The sequence below is a fragment of the Cheilinus undulatus genome, linkage group 15 (genome assembly GCF_018320785.1).
Source record: "Cheilinus undulatus linkage group 15, ASM1832078v1, whole genome shotgun sequence".
Taxonomy (NCBI): Eukaryota; Metazoa; Chordata; class Actinopteri; order Labriformes; family Labridae; genus Cheilinus; species Cheilinus undulatus.
This window is the reverse complement of record NC_054879.1, coordinates 33,787,061-33,814,899: the sequence shown is the minus strand read 5'-3', so window position 1 is coordinate 33,814,899 and position 27,839 is coordinate 33,787,061. Positions and strand designations below refer to the sequence as shown.

Below are 27,839 nucleotides of genomic sequence, written 5' to 3'. Positions count from 1 at the left end.
TGCAGCCCCCTACCACTAATTGTTCCTAAACTTCTTTGTTCCTTCTGCTCAGGATAGGGGTCATCTGAGGTCATCTGGGACATTATACAAATATTTCAGGGCTCTGACTCAAGAAAAATATACCACGGTGGAAAACATCGGTATCTATACCCTCAGTATGACAGAATAAGGGCGCTGCATGGACATGTATCTGCGAGTGAATGGCTTCTTGTGTGAGGTTTCTGCTTCACGTGAGTACATTTGAATGCATGCGTCCTACTTTCTAATTGCTCCCAATGAAGACGGTCAATAAGCAGAATGGAGCTACAGTGAGGTGACTAATGATCAGTCCAGTCAGTCAGATCCTGGTATGAAAAACAACGCAGAGACAGAGCAGCGGGGGTCACGGAAGGCAATTTATGAGGGTCAGGGGCTTCAGAAGCAACGACTTACTGAATAGATAAGAGTGAAAATAAACAACATTGATCTGATTCTGAAAGGGTTTGTTAATTAAAGGGATGATTACAAAAACATGTTTTCTGTCCACTGATATCTTGTCATGCTGTCAGCTGTATTGTGATGATTTGAAATACTCACCCTTGAGATTTAGGCCATTGAATCAACACAAGAGAGCTGAATGGCGATAGGGTAGTTTTAATGGATTATTAACCACTTGGAGACATACAATGCCTTGAAAAAGTATTCGCCCCCTTTGTGATTCCTGATGTTTTTGCATATTTATCACACTTACATGTTTCGGATCATCAAACCAATTTTTATTTTCACAAAGACAACCCAAATAAATAGACAATGCAGTGTCTGAATGATAATTTCATTTTTTTGGGGGGGGGGGGGGGGGGTCCAAACCAGCCTGGCTCTATGTGAAAAAGTAATTCCCCCCCTTGTTAAATCATGAGTTAACTGTGATTAACAACACTTTTTGGAAAGCTGAGTTCAATTTCACTGGCCACACCCAGGCCTGATTACCGCCAGATTTGTTGGATCAAGGAATCACTTAAATAGAAGCCGTCAGACAAAGTGAAGTAGGCTACAAGATCTCAGAAAGAAATGCATCATGCCACGATCCAAAGAAATTCAAGAAAAAATGAAAGACAAAGTTGAAATCTATCAGTCTGGAAAAATGTTACAAAGCCATTTCCAAGGCTTTGGAACTCCAGCAAACCACAGTCAGAGCCATTATCCACAAATGGAGAAAACTGGGAAGTGGGAACAGTTGTGAACCTTCCCAGGAGTGGCTGGCTAACCAAAAGACTGCAAGAGTGCAACGACAACTCATCCAGGAGGTCACAATAGAACCCAGAACAAAGTCCAAAGACTAGCCTCAGCTAAGGTCAGAGTTCATGACTCAACCATAAGAAAGACACTGGGCAAAAATGGCATCATGGGAAAATTCCAAGGTCAAAACCACTGCTGACAAAAAAGAACACAAAGGCTCGTCTCACATTTGCCAAAAAAACATCTTGATGATCCCCAAGACTTTTGGAGAAATATTCTGTGGACTGACGAGATAAAAGTTGAACTTTTTGGAAGGTGTGCGGCCTGTTACATCTGATGTAAAAATAACAGCATTTGATAAAAAGAACATCATGCCAACAGTCAAACATGGTGGTGGCAGTGTGATGGTCTGGGGCTGCTTTGCTGCTTCAGCACCTGGACCACTTGCTGTGATTGATGGAACAATGAATCCTGCTGTCTACCAGAAAATCTTGAAGGCCAACGTCTGACCATCAGTTCATGCCCTCAAGCTCAAGCACTCTTGGGTTTTGCAGCAGGACAATGACCACAAATATACAAGCAAGTGTTGTGGTGTGACCTAAAACAGGCCGTTCATGCTGGAAAACCCTCCAACATGGCTGAGTTAAAACAATTCTGTGAAGAAGAGTGGGCCGAAATTCCTCCACAGCGATGTGAAAGACTCATCATCAGTTATCGCAAATAATGGATTTCAGTTATTGCTGTCAAGGGTGGAAAAAACAGTTATTAAGGCTGTACATTTTACTAAATAAGTAAGTTTAAAGTGTTTTGGGATGCTGTAAAAGTAAAAGAAAGCAACTTTTTAGAATAAGCCTACTTAACATAATTGTCAGTAACAGTCAAATGAGGCGAGTCACCATAAAGGCACCCACAACCTCGAAAAGGCTAAAGGGTTGTTTCTCCATATGTGGTCATACAGCATACAAGGGCCTCGATGCCTATGTAAATGTCATTTACAATGAGCTAATGAGCTCATTTCAGCTCATTAGACAGGTATTTAGTTGAAAACAAAGATGCTCTGCAAGGATTCTGCTTCCAACATCACATCTGGTTGAAAATCACATGTAAACAGGGTTACATTTTACACTGCAACACCTAAAGTGGCTAGTTAGTATTAGCCCATTTAGTGCTTTTTGTTTCACATGAGACATTGCCATGGTATATGCTGTTAAACTTAATTTTTTTCAAGGTATTCATTGCGAACACTTCACGCTTTCCTTGTACAAAATATGCACTACACCAATTACCACATGGACTTTGTGGACAAGAATATTTATTTTGCACTGGCATCCATTGTGTGCCCCTTTAGCCAGACACTGCAATATGCAAAAGGTCTACAGGACGAATGCAGTTTTGGCCTTGTAAATACCCAGCATGTGCAACTAGGCTCAGCTCTTTTTGAATGACCAAGTGCTCTGTAATTTGGTGCCATTTACTGTATGTCTGTGCGGACAATGTTATTGGTAATGGTAAAAAGATGTCTGGAGTTTCATTGGTTTATAGTGTCTCCTGTCTACTTTTTTGTTGTGTTGTATTTACTCTCAGATTTATGTCCCATCTGAAAAAGCTAAATGACACTGTAACAATGTAACAATTAAAACCCCTTCATAAGTGTTTTCTCCTTCATCACATTCGTAAAATTCCTGTTTGTTCATGCCTATTTTGAGACTTTGTTACAGTAAGATAAATTTGTGCTCAGATTTAAATTATTCATAGATCATAATATTGTTAACTCTTAAAACAATAATTGTCATTATTGTTTTTCTATGATTGACACCTAATTTTGCAACTTTTCACTGACATGTTCTGGGGTGACCATAATACTTCACTAAATCAGTAAATATAAGAAAGCATTCTTAAAAATCTGACAGCAACATCCACCCTCAACATTTAAGAGAATTTACAGAGGTAAATAAAATGACATAATAGAAACCATCACTTCCTTTTTAACAAAAACAATCCCTGTTTTTTTTTTGTTGGATCCTCTTGAGCTGTAAGGACATTGTATGCAGAGAGATGTGTTCCAATTAAATTTCTCAAATGTTGCTTTGTAAGCCTTTTTTTAGCGTACAGTTAGTTCCACTGATTTTCACAATGATTGGACTTTCACTATTAAGGTAGCAAAGCAACACCATGATGTGTTTTCGTTTAAATCTGTGTGACATGTGGGATGATCATTTAAAAATGAATAATAAATGAAGAGTTAACATTCTGAGACTTAATCCAGTTACTGTCTTATCCATGCATTATCTATTATGCATACTGCTTGTCCTGTTCAGGGATGCGGGGGGCCAGAGCCAATCCCAGCTGTCACTGGATGAGAGAAGCGGTACACCCTGGATTTTAGTTTCCTCAGATTTTTGAAGAGACTGGAAATATGGGGAGAGAAAGCTGGGGAAACATGCATCTAACAGTGCCAACACCAGGATATAAACCTGCAACCAGTAGCCAGTCAATCATAGGGCTGATGTCGAGAGACAAACAACCAGGCACACTCACACCAATGGACAATTTTCATCAACGGACAATTTTAGAGTCTCCAATTAACCTAATGAGCATGTCTTTGGACTGTGGGAGGAAGCTGGAATACCAGATCTGAACCTACGCGTGCACAGGGAGAGCATGCAAACAGCACTCAGAAAGGCTCTCTCTGACCAGGGTGTTAGAGAGAGCCAGATGATAGAAATTTTACCAATGTTTAACAATAGCACAGAGTGTGTTTATGTTAGCCAGATAAAATCAGAGTCCTCTTACAGGAAATTTAGAACATCCAAGACTAAATTCCCCAAATTCTGGAAAATATTTATGCAACAATTTGTGGAGGAAGATGTGTAAAATAGTACAGGGTTGGAAGAAAATGTCTTAGTCAAGGTGCCTTTGAAAGTGTAAGACCCCTTACAGGTAAAAAACAGACTTTTTAAAGGGATGCTTCAACATTTTGGCAAATTCGCCCATTGTCATAATTCCTATAGTCTTAGTAATAGTTTCGTTACCTTTAGTTGTCGGTGCAAGCTATTTTTAGATTGGGAGGACTGAGATACAAGCTGCTCTGCCAGCGCTATGGAGTCTTATGGTATTCCGGCTTTCCCTCATCAAACTCATCAAATACACAATCCAACAACTCTAGAATGCTCTCGTGGACAAGTTGTGACCTGCACATTCACCACGCTATGCATCTTCTGTGATTTGAAAATTGCAGTGGGCCGTATTGTGATTTAATCTAATTTTCAATTAATTGCCCAGCCCTGGTACAAATCATTAACTATTAGGGTAGTTGTACAAATGTGCCATGAGGTACTGGGTGCACATGCTCAAGGCGGTTCTACCATGAGCCCTCAACATTTTGAATGATGCCCAAAATGTATAACAACTTCCATAGTGTCTCTTTTCCTGCTCCTCTGTCAGCTCTGCTTGATTCAGTCACTCTTTGCAGAAGACACATGGTCTTTAACAACAAAAAGATGTGTATCAGTATCAGTATAGGTAAAAAGGATATGGGTCAAAATCGACACTGTGCATCCCTAATAATAAAAATATCTTTAATTCTGACAGTGCAAATAATTGTTTGACATTTGCCTTAATACTATTATGCACATCAGTAACAGCCACCATGAGGAGTCCTGATGTTGGTTTAATATAAAATTTGAAAAATGATCACTGGAATGTGCTGCCTTTGATTGGCTGCTAAATCCCAGACTATTCAACCAGCTACACAAAAAGCTGGCGAGCGAAATCAAAAGTGGGGCTGCAATCTGATATAGATTAACGATTAAAGCCTTTGTTGTTACATGACCCAAAACTAGTTCAATGGCTGTAGTGAAACCCAACCTAAAACCTGTTTAAAGAGGCATTCCAAGTATTATGGTTAACACCTTCAGGGGAGGACGCTTTCTGAGCTAATTGTGGTCAAGTCTAACAGGTTAAAAATCTGGCATGGTGCCCCTGGCACTAATATTTGTGACTGTGGTTTGTTATTGTAACTAAAGGACCTACATCTGCTTAATGTCATCAGAAATATGACACAAGTGATTTAATTATTCATATCTTGCTGTGTTTGTGTTTACAGGCATCCATATGCATATTCGTCTGACCTTTAGATTGCATAAACACTGCCACTTGTTCTCGACAGTCATAACAGTTACACTTACAGCCTTTCTATTCAATTAACAAGGACCTCTATTATTCCAGCCGGCCCTGTGGTTGCAGGACGCGGCGCCCTGTGCTGACAGCTGGCCAGCTCTGAGGGGAAATATGTTCACAGCCATGGCAGCTAATGCAGGAATGTGTCCATGTGACAGGCTCCAGACCATTTCGTTTTTAACAATACCACCAACCTCGCCATGCACACATGTGTCTGTTTAAAGTGCCGTGAAGCTGAGCAGCTTGTTAATCATTCAGGGGCAGAATCCAATAACCACAAAGCTCTCTCTTTGAAGGGAAGCTGTTTACCCCTCGTGCCAGAACTCGCTCTCTGATTGCTCTTTTATTTCCAATCCTCTAGTACCTAAACTGTTAGGCCTCTACCTATACCTATCTAGCCTGCCCCTTGCTCCCCCTGATCTTTCTTCCCCCCCTCCACAGCCCACGAGGTAAAGCCACCACAATGGGCCAGTGTGTTAGAGTGAGAGACACTGATGTCACATCCCAAGCATTCAGATTCACCCCTCATGAAATTAGAACAATATTTGTTTAGTTACAGCCATGCCACAGTTCTATGCCTCCCTGCAGAGGAGAGAATTAGCGAGAGGAGGAAACATCATTTTGCTTCCTTGTAAAGAAAGAAAAGAGAATGAGAGTCTGGTTGGGGGGTGGGTGGAAACTTTACATGAGTTGACATTATGGGAATACAAAAAAGGCTGCTGGAAACTTTTTTGGTGCCTGGTAGCTTTTCCTGCACTATGGAAGATCATAAAAACAGCAGTTTCTGGCTTATATTACACCTTTTACAGAAATATGCCTGGTTTTTATTCATTTATAACACCTGAAATAGCAGTTTTAACACCATGCGCATGGCAAAGAGTATGAATAAGATGAAAACCCCGTCAGTTTTTTTAATCCAGGTTGATCTGTACGCACAGCTGGTGTTAGGTCTAGAATCTTAGATCATTCATAAAACATTTTCTTTACCATACAGCCCAGGGAAACACAAAAAAGCTAAGGAGCAGGTCTGGGCAAGATCTGAAGAAAGAGGCAGTAAGACACTATGATGAAAGGGGTCAGAGTCATGTACCTGTGCTTGAGAGCAAACGCTTGAATGCTTGGAGTTGAAGTCACATAATTAAATAATAGACTTATCTTGGCAGTGATGTGAGACTTGAGATCAAGGGTGGCACTTTTAATTTTGCAAAAGGGTTCAGATTCATGTGCCTGTACTTGACTGTAAATGCATGAATGATGGTGTAGTTTAAAGCCACATGATTAGACAATAGATTTTCTTAGCAGCTACGTCAGAGTTAAGATCAAGGGTGATACTTCTATCTTTGAATCGGTTTGTCCAGGATGTTATTTCATAGAGATGCACAGGTATCACTTGTTTCACTCTAAGTACTTAAATGTGGGTTCTCACCAATACAGATATGATCACTTAATTGTTCTATTACAGTTCTTTAAATCATTTTGGAAATGATTTGATTATCATCAAGTAGAGCCCAACCGATATGGGATTTTTGGGGCCAATGCTGATACCGATATTGAGAGCTAAAAAAAAAGCAGATATCCGATATGTCGGCTGATATCTGAGATATTGGTCGCTAACCGATATATCGGCCAGTATATGAAATAAGAACATTGATATACACAGGATATACTGTACATGAACACAAACATGGACATGTGAATTAACAGTTGCATTTATCTTTGTTTTTTACACAAAGATGCAACTTAGACGATGTTAAAACGCTGTATTATAGTCTTGTATTGTGGCTGTGGACCATATTAGACAGGAAAATGATAAATGGAGAGCCATATTTACAGCATTGTGGCAAATATGCACATAGAATATATTTACAATGTGTTTCTTGATAACCCTGAGGAAGGCCACAAGCTTAAATGCACCTGTTTTATAAAGTTGTTCTCTAAAGATCTACTATTAATGAAACTTTCTGTCTCCACACTAGTAGAATATGTTACAGGAATGATAAACACCGTATGAATGCTTTTCTGGTTTGTGCTTTTCAAAGTAAAAGCCGGGTTTAGCATTTCTATAGAGAAACTCCGTTCACTTGTGCAGAATGCTTTTATTTTGAATAGTTCCCAACAAACTTCCACTGTACACTGAATCAAGTCGCTTTTAGGGGGGTTTATTGAGGTACAACCTGTGAAGAAGGACAGGGCTCTGAGAGCAGAGAGATGCGGCTGACACGCAGAAAAACTCGCGCCCTGTGTGAAAGCCAAACCGGCAGGAACTGGGGTTGACACGCGCGACACACGCAAGCAACAAAAAACGCTCCCAGTCTGAAATGGGGGTGTGAACGCTTAGGGATGGGGAGGGGCGCACGGCAGCACCCGCTGCTCACTGAGAAGAGGAACAGTGAAACGTGCTTTCACGTCAGAGTCTCCAAAACTCTCCAACAAAACCAGAAAAAGTCGCTAGATGTGTCGCTAGTCGCTTTTTTAAAAAGAGTCGCTTAGAGGGGTCTGAAAACTCGCTAAATTCGCTAAAAGTTGGCAACACTGAGTGGGGGAGAGCTGCTGCTGCTGCACTGAGGGCTGCACTCGCTTGTGTCTGAGGGGAAGGGGCCAGGCACTCGGGCTGAGTTCAGCAGGGATACACACAGAACGACAGAATCCCCGCGCAGCAAAAAAGTAAGAATATACTGGCTACATATTGGCTGATGTTGATTAATCTGTGATACACTATAATCGACCCGCCGATCAATCAGTCGGGCTTCATGATCAAGCTCTCCGTTTGACAATTTAGCAATACCAGGTATGGCTATTAAATAATGAGACTGTGCTAATGAGTATTAAACCATGTGGTTCACAATCACACTGAGTGTTTTATATTAAAGGTTGAGTATTCACAGTGCTGCCCACAAAAATTGGTGAGCCCCAGAAAGATCTCCCCTTTATCCCCTTTTCTGGGCGGCCTTGTCATGCACAACTGCTGTAAGTTTCCAATAAGTGATGTCTTTAGTTCACTGCTAACTACTGATTGTCCACATGTTTGTGCTAAGGCGTCAAAACAATTCAGTCGAAACAATTGACAACCCAGTATAAGAATGATAGCAGAAATGGTCTGCATTGATAAAGAGACAGTTCGGCAAATTTTGCTGAACATTTGAACATAGCAAAAGTGCGTGCCAAAGTTGTTCCAAAACTCCTGAGTATGTGGAGACATTTTGGAATAAACTTAAGGAAACCTACATTTTTGAGGGGGAGTAATTACATGCAATGAAACTTCGAACTTCCAATATGACCCTGAGACAAGATGGCTATCAATGCATTGGAAAACACCATCGTCACGACAAAGAAAGCATAACAAAGCAAGTTCAAATTCAAGGCCATGTTGATTGTTTTCTTGGACATTAAGGGTATCATTTTAGAGGAGTTGGCCCCAGAAGGTTCAGCGGTGATCAACATTATTACAAGCAGATAAACTGTGAGAAAAAGCCAGAAGAAAGAGACCACAATTGTAGAGTGCCAACTCACAATGCGCTCTCGGTAAAGCAGTCTCTGGCCCAAAATAACAAATCACAGTGTTGATCATCCTCCCTATTCACCTGATCTAGCACCATATGACTTTTTTCCTTTGTCCTTAGATCAAATCTGTGCCCAAAGGAATATGTTTTGAGTCAGAAGTTTAGAAAAGAACCACAGTGGTTCTGAGACAACTGTCCGAAGAAGACCTACTGCACTGCTTTGGTCAGTAGAAGACCTGAATGCAGCGGTGTGTTGATGCAGAAGGGGAGTATGATGGATGAAAAATGTTGAATATATTAGTATTGGTGTTTTAATAGCCATACCCCATATAGTTGGCAGAATGCTCTACTTTTGTCATCTTCATTTATGCTCAAATGTCACCAAACTGCAGTCATGACTCTTACTTCTACTTTAATAACAGTAAAATGATAGAGTGCAGCATGGATGACGTATTTAGTACAAGTTCTTAGACTTGGCATTAACATCGATAGGCTCATCTCCACTGTTTAATAATATTTAAAGCACAAATGCTCAAGTCAACCACCAAATTCATTATTCAAGAGTATGTATTAAAGAAAACTCAATTTTTGCCTCTATAATTTTACTTATTGAAACCAGAGTGGTGCAATACTGTCATAACACCTTCAAAAGTAAACAAAAACAACACTACCCTGGGCGCCATAAAAAAAATATTTGGAGCTTTAGTCAACTTTTCTACAATTTCCATTGTTACAGTCCTAAATAAACCGTAAATAAAGAACTTCTGAGTGTTTGTACTTACCTCTATCCACCTCTGCGCCTCCAAGTAGGCTTCTTCACAGCTGACAGCAGACTGCTCACGCCACTCCATCACAAAAACGTATTATCCGAGCAGCACTGGGATAATGTCCAATGGCTTCCTAGCAGTGACACCGCATGTGAGAGGTAAAAGGTCCAGATACAAATGTGGGAAAATTCAACCAAGCAGACACTTAAAAAACCCGTCCAGCAGTGTAAGAAGGGCACGGGTGCACTTATAATCACACTACTTATTCATGAAAAATGCCGTCTATTGTTCGTTTAAAAGTGGCTCATCACTGAATGAATGTAAGGTGTAACAGTGACACATTCTCCTAGCATCACACTTCCTCTTGCTGCTCCTTACCTGTTCTTTCATCCGACACACCTGTGCTGCGGTTTGGTTCTCTTTGGCAGATATTTCCACACTCTCTTTCTCCGTCTGCACCACCTTTGCAGGGGTAAAACAAGTCAACCTGGGCTCACTGAAGCTCTGAGTTTCTGCTCAAAGCCACATGAGGTAAAGGCAGGGGCAGGGTCGTTTCCAAAGCGGGGTCCGAGGACCACCCACGGGTCCTTGCGTAGCTTCCAGGTGAAAGCTTAAAAGCTTGAAGTCGCAGCTATTTCTCCTCATGTAAGGCTATTTTAATCCCGCGTTTCACTGCAGATGGTGGAAACTGGTTCTCTCCCCTCTATATCGTATCATTTTCGGTGATAAAATATCTCTTAGATCAACATTTCATCCTTAGAAAGTGTGGGCAACGAGCTGAAAAAGTTTCAGTCTCAGTGTAAACTCCTCTACTTGAAGGAGTTCTCCTTTTTAAAACCAATATCTGCCCTACACCGCCACCCAGTGGCGCTTAGCTGTACTGCAAGGCCTCAGGTACTGCTGATTTAAGACGTACAGGTACATCTCAAAAAATTAGAATATCATGAAAAAGTTCAATATTTTTTTTAACTCTTTTCTGAAAGTGAAACCCATATATTATATAGACTCAATACACATAGACTGAGATATTTCAAGCCTTTATTTCTTGAAATGTTGATGATTATGGTTTTCAGATAAGAAAACTCAAAACCCAGTGTCTCAAAAAATTAGAATATTACATAAGATCAATATAAAAAGGATGTTTCAAACAGAAATTTCAGGCTTCTGAAAAGTATGTTCATTTCTATGCCTTCAATACTTGGTTGGGCCTCCTTTTGCATGAATTACTGCATCAGTGCCGCGTGGCATGGAGGCGATCAGCCTGTGGCACTGCTCAGGTGTAATGGAAGCCCAGGTTGCTTTGATAGCTGCTTTCAGGTCATCTGCATTGTTGGGTCTGGTGTCTCTCATCTTCTTCTTGACAATACCCCATAGATTCTCTGTGGGGTTCAGGTCAGGCCAGTTTGCTGGCCAATCAAGCACAGTAACACCATGGTCATTGAACCAGCTTTTGGTACCTTTGGCAGTGTGGGCAGGTGCCAAGTCCAGCTGGAAAATGAAATCAGCATCTCCATAAAGCTTGTCAGCAGAAGGAAGCATGAAGTGCTCTAAAATGTCCTCGTAGATGGCTGCGTTGACTGTGGACTTCAGAGAACACAGTGGACCAACACCAGCAGATGCCATGGCAGCCCAAATCATCACTGTCTGCAGAAACTTCACACTGGACTTCAAGCAATGTGGATTCTGTACCTCTCCACTCTTCAAGGTCCCCGAGTCTGGAGGAAGCCTGAAATTTCTGTTTAAAACATCCTTTTTATATTGATCTTATGTAATATTCTAATTTTTTGAAACACTGAATTTTGGGTTTTCTTATCTGTAAGCCATAATCATCAACATTTCAAGAAATAAATGCTTGAAATATTTTACTCTATGTGTAACAAGTCTATATAATATATGGGTTTCACTTTCAGAAAAGAGTTACAAAAAATATTGAACTTTTTCATGATATTCTAATTTTTTGAGATGTTCCTGTATTTTGAATGAACATTACAGCATGTTTGGTCCAAAAATTGAGGCTGAGGTAAGGTGTAGGTGTGGCAAGAAAGACCACGGGAAGGAGGATTGACAACCCTGGTTGTGTTCTGGATGTCCTTGTATATCACTAGGGGCATGGGAAAATAACCTATTGAAAAAAAAAATCAAAGTGTACACCTTTAGGGTTAGGGTTAGGGTTATGGGTGGATGTGGCAAGTAAGCACAGCCCAAAAATAAGCTTTAATTACCTCTAGGGTAGCTGGAGGTGGTTAGAGCATACAATGTTTAAGCATCATGTAAAATTTACAATTTAGGGAGTTTAAGCACATATATATCTAGCACAAATTTCACTTAATAACTATGTTTCTATTTTAAATTGAACTCATTTTAACATTATTGTTTAAAATAATTGATCAAATATACAACTTTAAATCATATCATTATTATTTTTTAAGCATCCATGCCCCTGGGGGGACGTGTACTTTAGAAATCCAGAACAAGGACTCTACCAAAAACCCAAATTATTATGTGAATGGGGGCCCACCAGCCAATGCTCTGTGGATAAGAACCATGAGGAGGAGACTGATTTTTCTGATTCTTGGAGGGATTGTGGACAGGCCAGGGGCACTTATTGCTTTACTTACTTTAATATTCAGAACCTTTCGATTTCTACCCAATAATTCTTTGCAATTGTGTCGATTCTGCACCAACGCAGCACAATTCAATTTAAGCTCTCTATAGTAGACCTGATCAAGTTGTACACATCTTACACAAAGATGAACATGTGTTAGTTACACACAAAATGCACAGTTGTGATTTTATTATTAAATTTGCCTTTTATTTGACAGAATTTGATTCTTATTACAAAAATGTAGGCACCTTCCACACGGATGTAGGGTCTGCATGTTTCAATGAGCCTCACTTACAGGAGACTTTTATTGATGTGTTTCTCTAACAACATTACTGCATAAAACAGCATTAAGCCTATGTGTTTCTTCAAAGCCATGACTTCAATTAAAGCCTTCTTCTTCAGGTTTTGACAATGTGGTTAGACATATGACCAGGAACAAATCTCTACATCCAAATACCACTAAGTGACGTGGAAAATCGTTATAACTCAAAGCCAAACAAGCCATGTAAACGAACTTTAGTGCAATGTAATTTTGTACATCTAACATCTGTATTACAGTAATGGGGAGCTCTTCTCAGTGCAAATCTGAAAGACTTTGATCTTAATTCTGAATACTTTAAGTTGCAAAGCAGCCCCTGAAATTCTCACACCAAAACATGTGATGTACAACAAGAATCCTCAAAATGATTTCCCTGACATTTGAATATTTTCTCCTCAAATCACTTGCAAAAGCATTTTGAACAAAATGGAAATTTCAGATTAAGTCAGCACTTGAGAATGTTTGGCAGTCATGCTTCATCTGTGTTCTGGGGTCACGAGGGACTTTCCTCAGTATGAATCTTTGGAGAGTGCAATGATGGTGAAACGAACCTCCTGAGGGTCACGAGCCATGAAGACCTTACAAACCTCTACTGCATCCTGCAGGGCAACAAAAACAACAACAACATGAATTCATACTAGGCAGTAAAATCAAAAGAGGTTAAATCTATGGTTAGGCTTTGAGTCTTCTGTTAACTGTCTTACCTCTAGTAAAGAATCTTCTGAAGTTTTTCCATGGACAATAGGGAAAGGCTTCCGACCATCTAGGTGTAAAATTGTGTGCATCAAATCAAATTGAAATCAAAATAATTGCCTTTAACATCATTTATGACACTATATGTTTGTTTTCTAAGCACAGTTCAGTGGTTAACTCACCCAGTTCATATAAATGTCCTCCGACGTTCACAAAAGCTATAAAATGCAGGTTCACTTTCTCGTCTAAACTCGGGGCCTACAAAAGACCAGACAAAACACACATTTCTATGACTTTATGTAATTCAAAAAACAGAGGTCTTATCTTTGCTAGAAGCCTCCTAAGACAGTAGGGGCTGAGTGCACAGCTGGCTGTATGCCTGGGTGTGACGTAGTTCGACTGGAAGTTACAAATGAATGCAAGTGACACCAGCCTCTCTCAGCTGCACCATCAGGGTGCCTTCAAAATGCTTACAACTCAATTAACAATTACCATGAATATGCAAATCATAAATTATTTTGACATCAATAATAAAAATTGTCTTATTTGCCGTTTTCCTGAAATTATTATCAGCAAATTAATAAGTGAATGTCAGTAAGCACTGCACAAGAAATGGGGCTGTCTTTTCAATATATTCATTTTTTTTTATTGTTAATCTGCAGGTTCGCCAAAATGCACAGAAATGTTTTTTAGCCTACACTCCCATTCCATGAAAATAGAGGCCTTTTAATTGTGTTAAGAAAGCACTTAAAGCAGTCGTTCTCAACTGCTCTAGCCACAGTCTCTTGAATGATAAATCACAACCAAAGTTAAAAAAAAAGAAAGAAAGAAAAAAAATCAACAATACATTTTTATTCAATGAAAAATGTTGCAGTTCCGATCTTGAAGGGATCAAAATTATGACTGCAAAAAGAGATATGACAAAACAAATAAATTCTACACCAAATTTATAAAACAGTGAAATATAATGTATGGATTAATGTCAGCTAATGTCCTCAGTACTTCATAGACTTTTGCAATCATCTTTTGTTTGAGCACAAAGCAGCAACCAACTAAAAACAGCTCCACAACCGTTTTTGGCTCCAGACCCACCAGTTGAGAACCACAGCTTTAGAGGTTTATCTTGTTAATTCTATTACTAAATGAATGCCCAAGCAGTCACAGGGATTTAGAATGTTTTTTTTTAATTAATACATTTTGATTGGGATGACTTTAAATTTTCTACATTTTTAAAGGGTGCCTTGACAGAAAAAAGGTTTAAAAATGCTGAGTTATACTCTGTGTGCAAGCTGCACTGAAGCTCTGTTTATGCTACACCTAGTGGAGCTTATCCTGTGTAATATGAACAGAAAACTTCAGCAATGGTCATTAAGTAACCAATGATGGCAGCGTGGCTTGTTTATGTATCCATCAGTGAAAAGGCATGAAGATGAGAGACAGAGTGCCATTGTGATAACACTAAATCTAGAAGTTTGCACAGGCAGTCAGCTGATAGAAAAGCTTTGTCTTAGCAAACAACCTTTAAATAAATAGAATCATATTCCCTCAACAGGCCAACAAGGTGCATCAGGCAGAAACCCGAAACTGTGAGCCAACACTTAACAAACGGATCTCTATCAGTAGGCTATTTCATAATCATTCTTTTAAAGAAAACAGTTGTTTAGTAGATAAACAGGGGGCATTTTAAACCCCCTGAGAGTACTGTAACTATTGATCATAAAGACATCATCATGCAGGCCTTTAAGAAGGGTTTACTTGCAAGGAAATAATGATGTATTTTATTTTGGTTTGTTATCTAGATCTTCTGTGAGGAAAGTGTGCTTCTTGGCTGGACTCACCACTTGGTGAAGGTTCGTGTAAACATGATCAGACCAGATCCAGCTATGACCAATCTATGTTACACTTGGTGCACTCAAATTAATTTGAGCCTCAAAGTCAGTCACAGCAAAGTCTGATGCAGGAGATAAGACCGACTTCATTTACACCCAGCTGGTGCACTCAGCCCCAAGGCTCTGCTGAAACTTGATACAAACCTCAGTCTGTCCCTCCTGTGCACTGGATTCATGTGTGACACGTATACTCTGCAACAGAAATAACTGTAAATAAGTCAATGGCTTTAAAACATTGTTGCACATTTTTGTCATGTAGTTCAAGGTGATTTGAATGGACTACAACACATCTGATGAAATGTGACAAAAGTTTGGCTAACAAAGGATAGCAAGCCTTATCGTAAAACTGTGAAGAGATAAAATATTTGATGTTCTTCAAAGGTTTATTACTAAAAAAGTCGGGCGACAGAAATACCAATAAAGCTGTCTTGACCAGCCCTTGACTGATCAGATCATTGGAGTAAAAAATCCGGCACAAATCCATTTGTTTTTGCAAAAAGGTCACATTACATTAAAAGGCTCAGTCTTTCTGACTTGCATCTGTCCACTTCATCCTCCCATCCTTTTCTTACCTCATCTTTTTCCAGGAATGTGGCCCTTTCCTCTGGAGTCATTTTAGTGGTTTGTTCTATAAACTTCTTAAGAGGAGAATCAGACTCTGTGGAGTAAGGAAAGCACAGAGTAAAATCTGGGAAAAAAAAAAATCTGCCAGAAAAAAAAAGTGTTTAGGGGATATGCTAATACAGCCTTTCCCAAAATTGAGTGTGTTGTGGCCAAATATGACTATATGAGACCTGAAAATATTCTGGGGACCACCCAAACCTTCATTCAACCATAACATGAAACTCAAAGTATCAATCTCCTTATTTTTATTTTGTCACAGGAATTTGTAAAGTCACCTATATTTTACTTTCTTATTCTCATCTCTTGAAATGTACACTGATATAGCAGGAGACTATGTATTGTGTTTTTAAGAATATTTCAAACCAAGTTCAGCAAACATCAGAAGTATTCCATATTTTTCTTCCTAAAAAATGGTATTGTGCCTAAAAAAATTATAAGCATAATCTTGAAATGACAAGTCACATTTCACTCAGAAAGTCAGGTTTCATATCTGCACCATAGCGTACAACGTAAACAAAATAATTACTACACACCGAACTCCAGGTGAGTCTGGTTGTTTGCCACTGCATGTATTAATCCTATTGTTCCACAGGCATTTCCAATAGTTTGCTTGATGAAGTAGACATCAGGAGAGACCTCCTGTGGCTTATCCTTGAGTTTGTCCTCCTCTTCTTGCTTGAAAGCCTCATACTTGATAGAGACAGGAAAAAAGCAACTGCTTAAACAGGGTTTTCTGGATTAAATGTGAGTCTGTAAACATGAAGAATTGCTATTTTTTTTTTTTTTAAATCATTTGATATGGAGATGCCCGTTACTGGTTACAAACATACTGTAAACACATGTCGTGATTAAGATGCTGCACAAAATGAATAGTACCTTCTCAGTCACTGGGAAAAGGAGCAGCACTGCACACACTGGTCTTGGTACCATGCTGAGAAGCTCTGGGTCCAGTCCATACACATCTCCAAATTGCCAGGATGGTCTCATACCCAGGCTATTGACAAACTAAACAAAAGCTGAGAGTAAACGTGTATACATACCAAGACAAAAAGCTAACACATGTTCAGCTCAAGGTAAAGTTGTGAGGAATTCCTGCAGTAATGAGTGAGTCTTGACTGATTTAAAATATACTGCTCTTAATCAGCTCCCTCACTGAGTGCATTTTCTTTACTCATTTAAAACAAATACATGTAAATCTAACTCATTTGACTACATTAAACCGCAAAAAGTCCATGTATTTGTAGCTGAAGTCTGAAAGCATCCAACGTCCTGGCATTGTTAAAACCCCCTTTTATTAACGCGGTTTTTAAACTGGGCTTGCATCAACAGGGTTCCTAAATGCTTCTAAAAATCAAATTTAGGACATTTAAAGACCTGAACTGAGAAAAATGAAGGTCTCTGTTGCAGAATAATGCTCTCTGACAGGGAAGGACTGTTAAATTAAGGGCGGCCGGCACTGATATTTAAGTGGGCATCCTGGTTGTTTTAAAACAGCAGTGAAGACTATGTAGAATCACAGTGAACCAAAAAAAATTAGAGAGGGGCCTGGGGTCCTACCCCAAGAAATTTAGATCATCCAACACTGAATTTCCTTATTTCTAGAGAATATTTATTCACTATCTTTATAGGAAGATATTTGCAATCATATAAGCTTGGCTAAAAAAATGAAGATTGGAGAAGAACCTGTCTTAGTTGAGAGCCTTCTAAAATTCAAAACCTCTCGGTAGTGAAAATCAGACTTTTTAAGCCCTTCTAAAGTCTTAAATGTCAAATTTGCAATTTAAAGCTATTTAAGACTTTTCAAGGTTCTGCGTGAATCCTGATCAATGACTTACAGAAGTCTTGCCTTCCTAAAAAGCAGATCAAGGGTTGCAACAGTAATTTTATCAGGTAGATAAATACTGTATAGCTGTACAATGCAACATTTTAACCGTCTGATTATTAATCTGCCGAAACATCAATGTAGCAGCAATCACAAAATATATTCTGAGGCATATAATGTGAGTTGACTGCTGGAAAACTTTTGTTGATTTTTAAGACGTCCTCCTCTCTCATTATTTCTTAATCAAACTAAAGTACATCAGTGTCAACTTTTAGGTCTTTTCTGACGTTGCACCGCACATAGCATCGCCTCAGGGTAGGCCTTACACCTAAGTATATCGCAGCTCAATGCAAAAAACACAATTGGTGTTAAGTGTAGATGAAGAATTTACTAACCTTGGTCATGACCTGAAATGAAAAGACAAAAACACATTAATGAATTTAGTTTAAGCTTTAGAAAATAAGACACACCGGCTTCAGCTTTTGTTCCCTCTGCTAGCTACAGGTTAGCTAGTACTCACATGCTTGTGGATGAATTACATCGATTTCACACAACAGTTTATGAAAAATATCATTAAAACATACTTCTGGATTCGACTCCAGGGGCAACCAGCGTGGAGAGTCCATATTGAGGTTACTTCAGTCGATACTTTCCGCTGACTTGATGGCTGAAACTGATTTACCAAAATCTGTTTGACAGCTGGAAATCGCTTCCGCGACTGGAAAGGGTTCAATTACATTTGGGGAGTTTGCAGGGGTACTTGATTCTACACCAGCCGATAAACTCAGACTCGTCAGTTCTTCTTTTCACTGATATGCGATTGTAACATATAAAAAAACACGTTTATTTGCCTTTACCCACTCCTGGGGAATTGCGTCGTGGTTCTTTATCGCCTAAACGAAAGATTTTTATGTGCTCCCCTACAATAAGCCACAGTGGATCGTTCCACTGGCGTGTATCTTCTGTAATCTATGACGTCGTGTATTAGCTACTTTTAATTTGGTTTGTTTGTTCCTTGGCAGTTTTCTGTCGGAACATCACTTATTATTTTTTATCGCCTGCAAACCATTTTACACAAATATTAATACATATTAGAGAGGAGGCGAACGCTTGCTGAATCCAATGTACCAACCTGAAGTTGCCACACGGGAGCGATGTTGTTCCTCGGCAGTTGTCCCGCATTATATTTATAACATATTTATTGTAAACAAGTGCACATTATTACGTGGAAATGTCAGAGAAACACTCAATCATAACCATAAATTTATTTATGACTTGAAATTTTGAGAAACATGAAATCTAGAAGAGGGCAGGACGAAGATACTCCCATGCAGTAGGGGGCGGTAAGCACTCTGAGGATTGCTGGATACTCAAAGAGGAAAGAAGGATGTCTCATTCTCTCTACAGTCTATGGTCTTTTAACTGTCTGCTAAAGATAAATTAAATGCCCTTAAATTTATTTTCTACTGTTCTTTACCAATGAAAGTGCCACACGTGGTATTTTCATCGATAAATCAGGCGAGAAAGCCGGTAAATTGGAAAGCTTGTCTCCGGGAGTGAAAAGATGCCTGCAGCAGAAGAATCACATGGTGAGTTTAGTTTACTTTGGACAACATAAACAATGTTTTATTATAGTTGATCACAGTCATGGGTTTGCATTGGAAATTACAGCATAGAGAGAATATACTTCTGCAAGATTAATACGCTGATATGGAGTGTTTCAAATACTTTTCCTGTTGTATTACGTGTTAATGACTGCTTGCTCTGTTCGTGTATCTAACCATACCTCTCACTCAAAACAGTCAATATCCGCTCGATGACACCTCTAACCGTTGATTAACCTCTACGGTATTTTTGGGGTTACGACTTAACGGGTGGCCGTGTTAACTAGCGCCTGTCCGTCTACTGTGTCTGTGATGGTTACCCCACACACATTAGTTCTTCACATTGGTTTCTTTTCTACGGAAGAGTATTAGGGCCACTGAAAAAAAAAATTTGAGACAATTTTTTTTTTTTCAATTGTGAGAAAAAAAGTCAGAATTCTGAGATTAAAGTCAGAATTCTGAGAAAAAAGTCAGAATTCTGAGATTAAAGTCAGAATTCTGAGTTTAAAGTCAGAATTCTGAGATTAAGGTCAGAATTCTGACTTTAATTTCAGAATTCTGAGAAAAAAAACATTTGAGACTTTTTTTTCATTTGAAGAATAAAGTCAGAATTCTGACTTTTTTTCTCAGAATTCTGACTTTAAACTCAGAATACTGACCTTAATCTCAGAATTCTGACTTTTTTCTCAGAATTCTGAGTTTAAACTCAGAATTCTGACTTTTTCTCAGAATTCTGACTTTAATCTCAGAATTCTGACTTTTTTCTCAGAATTCTGACTTTAATCTCAGAATTCTGACTTTAAACTCAGAATTCTGACTTTTTTCTCACAATTGAAAAAAAAAATTTGTCTCAAATTTTTTTTTTTCAGTGGCCCTAATACTCTTCCGTACTTTTCTTACCCTGTAAGTGACATTTGAACGAAAAAATAAAACAAAGAGGCATTAGCATGGACTTAATTTTTCAGCATCTACTGTTACAACCACATACATTCGCGTGAAAGTCACCAGTTAACACGGTCACTAGTTTAACCGAGTCACCTGGTCGCAGATCTGCTTCGCTTGTCTCGGATGTTTAAATTGTAATTTCAAAAAGACACACATACATTTTACCACATTAAGAGAATTCCTGAACACATTTCTTCGCTGTCAACAGCATGCATAAGTCACCTTTTACTTTTAACATGAATTTTAAAGCTTTCTTTTACACATATGACACTTACACCATAAATGATGCCAAGAGTGTAGAGGAGGTTTGACACTCAGCTTGGTGGAGATTTGTCATGGTGAGAATAAGAGACGTTTATTGAAACCTGCTGAATGTTTTTACCTTTTAAATAGACAATGAACAGTCAGTGTGTTATTATAAAAAAAAACCCAAAACTTAATATCAGCTTAAATCAGCCGTATGAATAATTTGTTGTGCCCAAGTTTTAATATCACATTAATGTTATTCTTTAAGTTGGAAGCAACTTTATCCAAGCTTGCATCTCACTACAACTTTTCTGTGCATCATTATTCACTCTTCTCTCCTGTCTGAAATGTTGCTTTTATTAAATATCTTGCCTCTTCACTTTGTCATGCTTGTTATCCCCAAGCATCCTGTTATCATGTGTGTATTTATGTCTCAGTTAAAAAAAACTTAAGTTTTATCAGAGCTTAGAAGATTGATAACATCAGAGACTTGTATTTTAAACTTGTATCATAAATATATATTCTATGTGACAGTTTTTTCACAGTTGAGTATCTGGATTGGACAGAAAAAAATCCATGAGTGCTGATAATGAGTACATCACTGGAACTTTTCACAATATGTATCACGCCACCTAAGCAAGATGTCCTGAATACAGTTAACATTACAGCTGTGATTATCTTCAGCACAAGGGTGTAGGCTTTGTCCCTGTGAATCACGGCAATGCTAATATTCATTGCAACGTCAGTCCTTCAGTCTTCAAGATTTATGTCCCTTTGCTAGAGGATATAACAGTAGATTATGTTGGAAACCGGGAAGATAGAGTGGGGAATGGCATGCAGGAAAGGAGTCACAGACCACAGGCCAGGTTTGAGCCTAGGCTCCACTTTAGAGACATAAGCCTCTGTGCATGGGTGTGTGAACATAACCACAAGGCTAACAGCTCCCAGACATCTCTCCATCTTATGTATTATTGCTTTTTGGTATCCTAAATGCTGTTGCATCCCAGACTACTTTTTTCTTTAAAGAGAGCAAAGACGTACACTTACATTTTACTGTTGTCATTTTCAGAAATTCCCTGGGTTATGGGAACACTTTAGACAATTAATTTGTGTTCCTTTTCTGCAGGTATAAACAAAGCTGTGGACAACATCTGTAAAATTTCTCCAGATCTGCTGGCTAACACAGTGAGTTTGCTGTTTCTTCCACATCACCTTATATAATAAAAAACTAACACAACATTAAGCATTAGTTGTTGGATACTCTCACAGTGCCCTATATAATAGAAGAGAAGCAGCACAAATATGTTATCATATGCTCTGAGTTTGATTACTGCAGACACTGAAAGAAACATTAATGCTCTTCAAGTCTTCATTTCAGGGCCGTAAGAAGCCAAGCTCTGAAGAGTCACAGAGGATGTGGTGTTGTTATCATAGATGTTGTTCTGTAGATCTTAATCTTATAATCTCCACAGTGTCAGCACATTCTGACTTATCTACAAGGCCACACACGAGGAGTGGATTCAGCTGAAATTTCTGATGTGAGTTATGTTTTTTAAATTTTTACTTTACTTATAGTAGCCTATCATTCTGAGTTCTTCTTCTTTACTTCTGTTTGTCTGCTTTCTCTTCTGAGCAGAGATTTCAGCAGGCTGGAGTCCAACTTGAACATGAAGCTCTACAAAGCATCATCAGATTTCTCCTGTTAACGTTCAGGTATCATCAAGTCACAATCTTTTTTGCTGCCTCTGATTTTGGATAGTTAAAATACAGTTCTTAACAAATTTATTAGACCACCCTAACCCTAACCAAAGTAAGGTTTATGCCACAGCTGCTCTAAATTAACAGCATTGGTAATTACCAAACTTATTTTTATGTTTCTGCAATGATTGATACACCAATATGTAGAAGCTCTTTAACCCAAATGATATTTTTAATGCTAAAATATAATTGTTATTGTTATCCATGAATTTTCAAATTTACTGATTTACAAAAAACCTGAAAAAACTAGTAAAGCACATTATCATTTCTTGATTAATATGTCAAATTATAGTTATTTACTTGCATTCCTGAACAGAAAAATGAGTTTTAGTGGTTGAATGTTATGCTTGATTAATTTCTGACTTTTCAGTGAAGCCCAGTGAGCCGGCTCAAATTTGGGTGAATTCAGTTTGAAATCTCTCATTCCTGTTCAAAATGGTAAAACGTGGAGAGCTCACCGAAAATGAAAGACTCCGCATTAAAACACTTCATGATGCTGGATGGTCTTTGAGACAAATATGACAGGTGGTCTAATAAATTTGTTAAGCACTGTATGATAACTACATTTATGTATTTAGGCCCTGTATGATGATATTTTTCCAGCTCAATGTATTTTTTAGGGCTGTCAAGATTAATCCTATTAATCATGATTAACTACAATCTAAAACTAGTGCACAAATTTTTAAAATCCCAATTAATCACATGCTTGATGTTCTGAATGCAAAATACTGAATTTTGAGAATGGGATAAAAAGGGTGTGATTAAGTAAGGGTTAATGCCCAACAGGGTGTGCAATTATCAGGGATTAATGGACGACGTGGAGGCCTGAACCGTCTGACACGCATCGGAGGATGGTTGCCTCCACAAACTACTTGTGAAGCTCGAATGGTGTCCATATATCAGAAGTTAATGGCACGAATGGAATTTCTAGAGATAGTCAGAATCAAGTGTTCACCAAGACCATGGTATGATTGCGATTGAATATAGAAATCCTGAGATTAATTGCAATTTAAAAAATTTAATCCTTTGACAGCCGTACTATTTTCACATTGCTCCTGAATCCTCTGAATAAGAGGACTTCCTGGATATATTTAAAAACAAACAAAAAAAAAAAACAAAACAAAAAACCCCCATAAAAATCAGATCTGAAGTCCACCAAAACAGAAAATTGGTTGACCAAAATTACACCAACACACCAACCAATAGATTGGTCGTTCAAGTAAATAAAAGAAGCGTCATTTAGCCTACTATATATCCTCAGGTAATTGTTTGTATTGATTCATAACGACAATTATTAACAGAATTCACTTGTTCCACCAGTCTGTTTATATTCGTAAGTATGAAGCATTTATTTACCAAAGTAAAGTGAAAAGACTGCAGGTCGAGACTTGATGATCAGAGGACATCGTCTTCTCTCTCTTCTACTCTCTGTCTGTACACTAAGGCTGATGTTTACATTTTAATGAGATGATAAAGGGACTTAATACTTGCATTTTCTGACCAGTAAACAGGTCTCAGGAGTTGATGCTTTGACAGAGGGCAGCTCTTCAGCTACTTCAATTTAAACAGCCTGCATCTTTGTGTAGAGCATAAGATATGTTATTTCCAAGTTATTTACAGCATAACTGCTGTGAAACAATCAGAATATGACATGCTCATCATCACTTTGTGTACCTCTCTACCTGTTTTGCCGCCTCTTCATTCACACACGCACATGAGAGCATATCGACCACTCAACCAGCTGGAAGGTGTCAGCCCTACTTAAAATGCTGCTTGTGCCAATAGGTCAGCTGGGAAAAGCAACCTCTCTGGGGATGACCTTGTGTCCAGGCTTGAAGAAAGCAGTAATAAGTGGCCTAAAGCTTCCCTTCAGGTTCTACACAAGTTGTGGAGTGAACATGGTGCATCAGTCCATGCTCAGCAGGAGGTACACGCCACGCTCAGTATCAACCAGGTATGCCAAAATGAAATGTGTAAAAGCAGTCTCACTCATTTTCTCCTGTGTTTTTGTTAGCTGAAAGACAGAATAAAGCTGAGGTAGTCTGATTTCAGTTTTAGGCTATAAAGACTTGCCTTGTTTGATTTTATTGTGTTTTTCCAGTTGGTAGACATGCAGTGGAAGCTCGGAATGGCAGTGAGCTCTGACACCTGCAGATCTCTAAACTCCCCGTATGTTTCTCTGCTGCTGAAGATGGTCGAGCCCTCGGGTCAGATTACTCACAGGTCCTTTGAGATGACCATCCCACAGTTCCAGGTCAGTATTAATCCATGTGAATGTAAAGTCACGGTGTAGTTTAAAATGTATTTCATGTTCTTTTCTGTCCTCTGCAGAACTTTCACAAGCAGTTCAAGGAGATGGCAGCTGTTATGGAGACAGTGTGATGGCTGCAAACACAGCCAGGTTTACATGTAACCAACAGAAAAACAGTTGAGACACAAGAGTCTGTCCATGGCCTGTGTCAATATGCAGATTCAAATACTCCATGTTTTTGCACTTAACATTATTCTACAAAATGATTGAGCTTGTACATGATTCAGCTGGTTAAAAATGCAAATGCTTTTGTTTACTTTGCAAAAATGTTAATATACCTCCTATTACCTTATTTAGCTTTCACAGATACAGTTTAGTCAGTCAGCATCTATTCAGCATATCCATCTAAACTAATACAAAAAAAACAAAGACTTTTGATGCTTTTATCTTTATCGCCGCATACAGAGAAGCGTTTGTTTTTCATACAGCCTTTGCACATGGAAAGTGATTGAAATGTCTGCCAGTAAAAAAAAAATCTTTAAAGTTAAAAGTGAATTTACTCAGTGCCTCTTTATTGATATGTTTCCACCAAGCAGGCCAGTTTGGTTTTGTACAGTTCAGCACAGTAAACCCAGATCATGCTTCCAGCCTCACTCATGGTGGTGGGAATTTCAGCTCTTTTTAAGGAGATTTGGATCATTTAGCTTCAGGGCCAGCTTTTCAGCTCTCAAATGTTCCTTAATTTGTTACCATTTTGGCTTCTTTATGCCAGTTGATATTGATATATATTGATTTATTTAATGGCTCTCAAACCAGAGCCAGCAACTGTCTTTCACATAAAAGATGTGGCTCTTAGCTCATAAGCTAATGACCTGGCACTGTGGCTTGTAACTTCTTGTCTTCATTTGAGTCATCATTTCACTGTAGTTTGTACTCCACAGGGTTTACTAGCTAAGCATTAAATAACTGCTTCCTAAAAAAGCATGTTTATAACAAAATGTGGGAGAAAAGATGTCCAGCTCAGTACAAAACATGTCTTGTTTTGTGTTTGTCCATTATTACCCCTGTTAACACAGGAAGTGAAGATTCTTCTGGCCAGTCAAAAAACTGCATTGAGCTTAGCTTCTCTTTTTAGGGTCAGATCCTGTAGATACACTTCACATCCAAAAACATTTGGCCAAAAAAGTTGGATGGTATGTATCAGTTATCATGGTACTTTTGGCAGTGTAAACACAAATAATTGTGTGCTGTACCATACTGAACTCAACCTAACCAGACTGCTAGGTAGAAATGCAGCTAAAGACAGTTTGAAACTAAACTTTTTCATTTCCAAACTATACTAGACCAGCTTTATTTTTTCCAGTTGGTGTCATGCATAATTCATTCATATTTATATTAACAATGCTATTACTGAAACACTCTTGAGTATTATTTAAATTGTGCCAATTTTGTTACTAAATCTCTCTCGAATGTAGGTGAGAATAACCCTAGTTGCACTAAACTGAAGCTTGCCTTTTTTTTTAATGATTTAGAGAATATGCCAAAATAGTGTCTAACACCACTGTTTTGTATGTAGCTGTATTTTTACCTTGTGTACGAGTGAGGTTGATCAGCCATCTTTACAAAATCTGATTCTGTAAAGTTTCCATTAGTTGACTAAAAACATCTTAACTTTACAGAACACTTTTATTTATAACGCTTTAAGGTAGAATAGTCTACAGTTCTAATGCTTTCAGTAAGTACATTCATTATGACGACTTTCCCTGTTCTTTTGTGTATTCCATTATTTAATATTTTGTTGCTCTTAAGAGCTATTTGTTTTTTTCTACTGTGCTTTAACTAAACTTAACTATTGCTAATAAAATTATTTAAATGGAACTATTCTGTTTGTTTATTGGATCAACACTTAACAGAATAATAACCTACAGTGCTTTTAGTTTTTCAAAATACTTAGAGGGTCTATATCAAACAACAAATCAAGTATAGCTAGTTTACACAATCACAGCAGAGAGAATTTTTGATTTAGTTTACTTCATTCCATAAAGTGGCAAATATCGACATCAAAATTCCAAATGGGAGAAAAATATCAGAATATCATTCCTGATATTTTGGTGTTTTTATCACACTTAAATGTTTCGGATCATCGAAACAATTTTAATATCTCACAAAGACAACCCAAGTAAATACAACATGTAGTTTCTAAATGATGATTTAATTTATTTTGGGGATAGAAGAATCCCAACCTATCTGGCCCTGTGTGAAAAAGTAATTGCCCCCCTGACCCCAGTAACTGGTTTTTCCACCCTTGGCAGCAATAACTGAAATCAAGCTTTTGCGATAACAGCTGATGAGTCTTTGACATCGCTGTGGAGGAATTTTGGCCCACTCTTCTTTGCAGAATTGCTTTAACTCAGTCATATTGGAGGGTTTTCCAGCATGAACTGCCTGTTGTAGGTCACACCACAGCATCTCAATTGGATTTAAATTTGGACTTTGAAATGGCCACTCCAAAACCTTGATTTTGTTTCTTCTGAGCCACTCAGAGGTGGACTTGCTGCTTTCCAGTATCTGTGGTTAATCACAGTTAACTCATGATTTAACAAAGGGGGTGGGGGCAATTACTTTTTTAAACAGGGCAAGATAGGTTTGGATTTTTTTTACCCTTAATACATAAAATCAACATTTAGAATCTGCATTTTGTATTTACTTGGGTTGACTTTTTGAGATATTAAAATTAGTTTGATGATCCGAAAGATTTAAGTGTGATAAATATGCAAAAAAACAAACAAACAAAAAAACAAAAAACAAAATCAAATCAGGAATCAGAAACGGGGCAAATACTTTTTAATGGCACTGTAAATGGTTATTAAAAGCCCAATTCCAGTGACCTCAAATAACCTTTCTCCCCCATTGATGAGTGTGTAGACTATGTCATGGTACATTTTCAGCAGCATCCCTGGTGTTATATTATTGACAAAGGTCAGAAATGCATTTCCCTATTTATTAATCTTTGGAGGACTTTTGATACACTTGACCATTCAATTCTCTTAAGTAGGCTACAGCTGATGCTGATGAGACTGCATGTTATTGGTTTCATAAATTATTTAACAAATTGCACTCAAGAAATTGTTGCAGATGATGTAAAGTCTACCTTCAAGGTGATCGGTAAAGGACCCCAGGGGTCAATATTGGGTTCACTTCTATTTACATTATCAGCAGATGTGAAAATTTCTCCTGATATTTAAAACAGATAAATTAACTGTAAATATCAGCCACATGTACACATAAGTTTGTAGAATTTTAGGCAGGAACAAAGCTTTAGGTATGAACTACATTTATATCAGTATCGGCTGACACAAATTTGTAAATATCGGCATATTGCATATCAGCAAAAAATCCAATAATGTGCATTCCTAGCACTG

At 38.3% G+C, this 27,839-nt stretch overlaps 3 protein-coding genes across 9 annotated transcripts in view; 1 reads left to right on the top strand and 2 right to left on the bottom strand.

Annotated features, from left to right (window-relative positions):
• lmo7a (LIM domain 7a) overlaps window positions 1–10,426 on the bottom strand; it is a 104,814-nt gene extending 94,388 nt beyond the window's left edge. For 2 of the 7 annotated variants that reach the window (XM_041806581.1, XM_041806582.1), the window contains exons 1-2: window positions 10,040–10,424; window positions 9,677–9,794 (exon numbers count right to left, since the gene is read on the bottom strand). In XM_041806581.1, the coding sequence (XP_041662515.1) occupies window positions 9,677–9,745 (69 nt within the window). In that variant the 5' untranslated portion in view covers window positions 9,746–9,794; window positions 10,040–10,424. Of the gene's footprint in view, window positions 1–9,676; window positions 9,795–10,039 lie in introns of all 7 variants that reach the window. The other 5 variants (XM_041806586.1, XM_041806585.1, XM_041806588.1 and 2 more) reach the window with 4 other exon arrangements.
• A 2,025-nt stretch (window positions 10,427–12,451) lies between these two features.
• uchl3 (ubiquitin carboxyl-terminal esterase L3 (ubiquitin thiolesterase)) lies at window positions 12,452–18,332 on the bottom strand. Its single transcript, XM_041806444.1, has 9 exons — window positions 18,198–18,332; window positions 18,009–18,020; window positions 16,668–16,796; window positions 16,325–16,481; window positions 15,740–15,825; window positions 15,312–15,359; window positions 13,461–13,536; window positions 13,290–13,348; window positions 12,452–13,184 (listed from the first exon to the last, which is right to left on the bottom strand). Exons 1-9 carry the CDS (start codon window positions 18,237–18,239, stop codon window positions 13,095–13,097), a joined length of 699 nt encoding a protein of 232 aa, XP_041662378.1. The 5' UTR covers window positions 18,240–18,332; the 3' UTR covers window positions 12,452–13,094.
• A 651-nt stretch (window positions 18,333–18,983) lies between these two features.
• On the top strand, window positions 18,984–26,295 carry commd6 (COMM domain containing 6). The gene is made up of 7 exons (XM_041806271.1): window positions 18,984–19,202; window positions 21,535–21,593; window positions 21,881–21,946; window positions 22,045–22,121; window positions 23,952–24,120; window positions 24,268–24,420; window positions 24,498–26,295. Exons 1-7 carry the CDS (start codon window positions 19,178–19,180, stop codon window positions 24,546–24,548), a joined length of 600 nt encoding a protein of 199 aa, XP_041662205.1. The 5' UTR covers window positions 18,984–19,177; the 3' UTR covers window positions 24,549–26,295.
• Window positions 26,296–27,839: the final 1,544 nt, after the last annotated feature.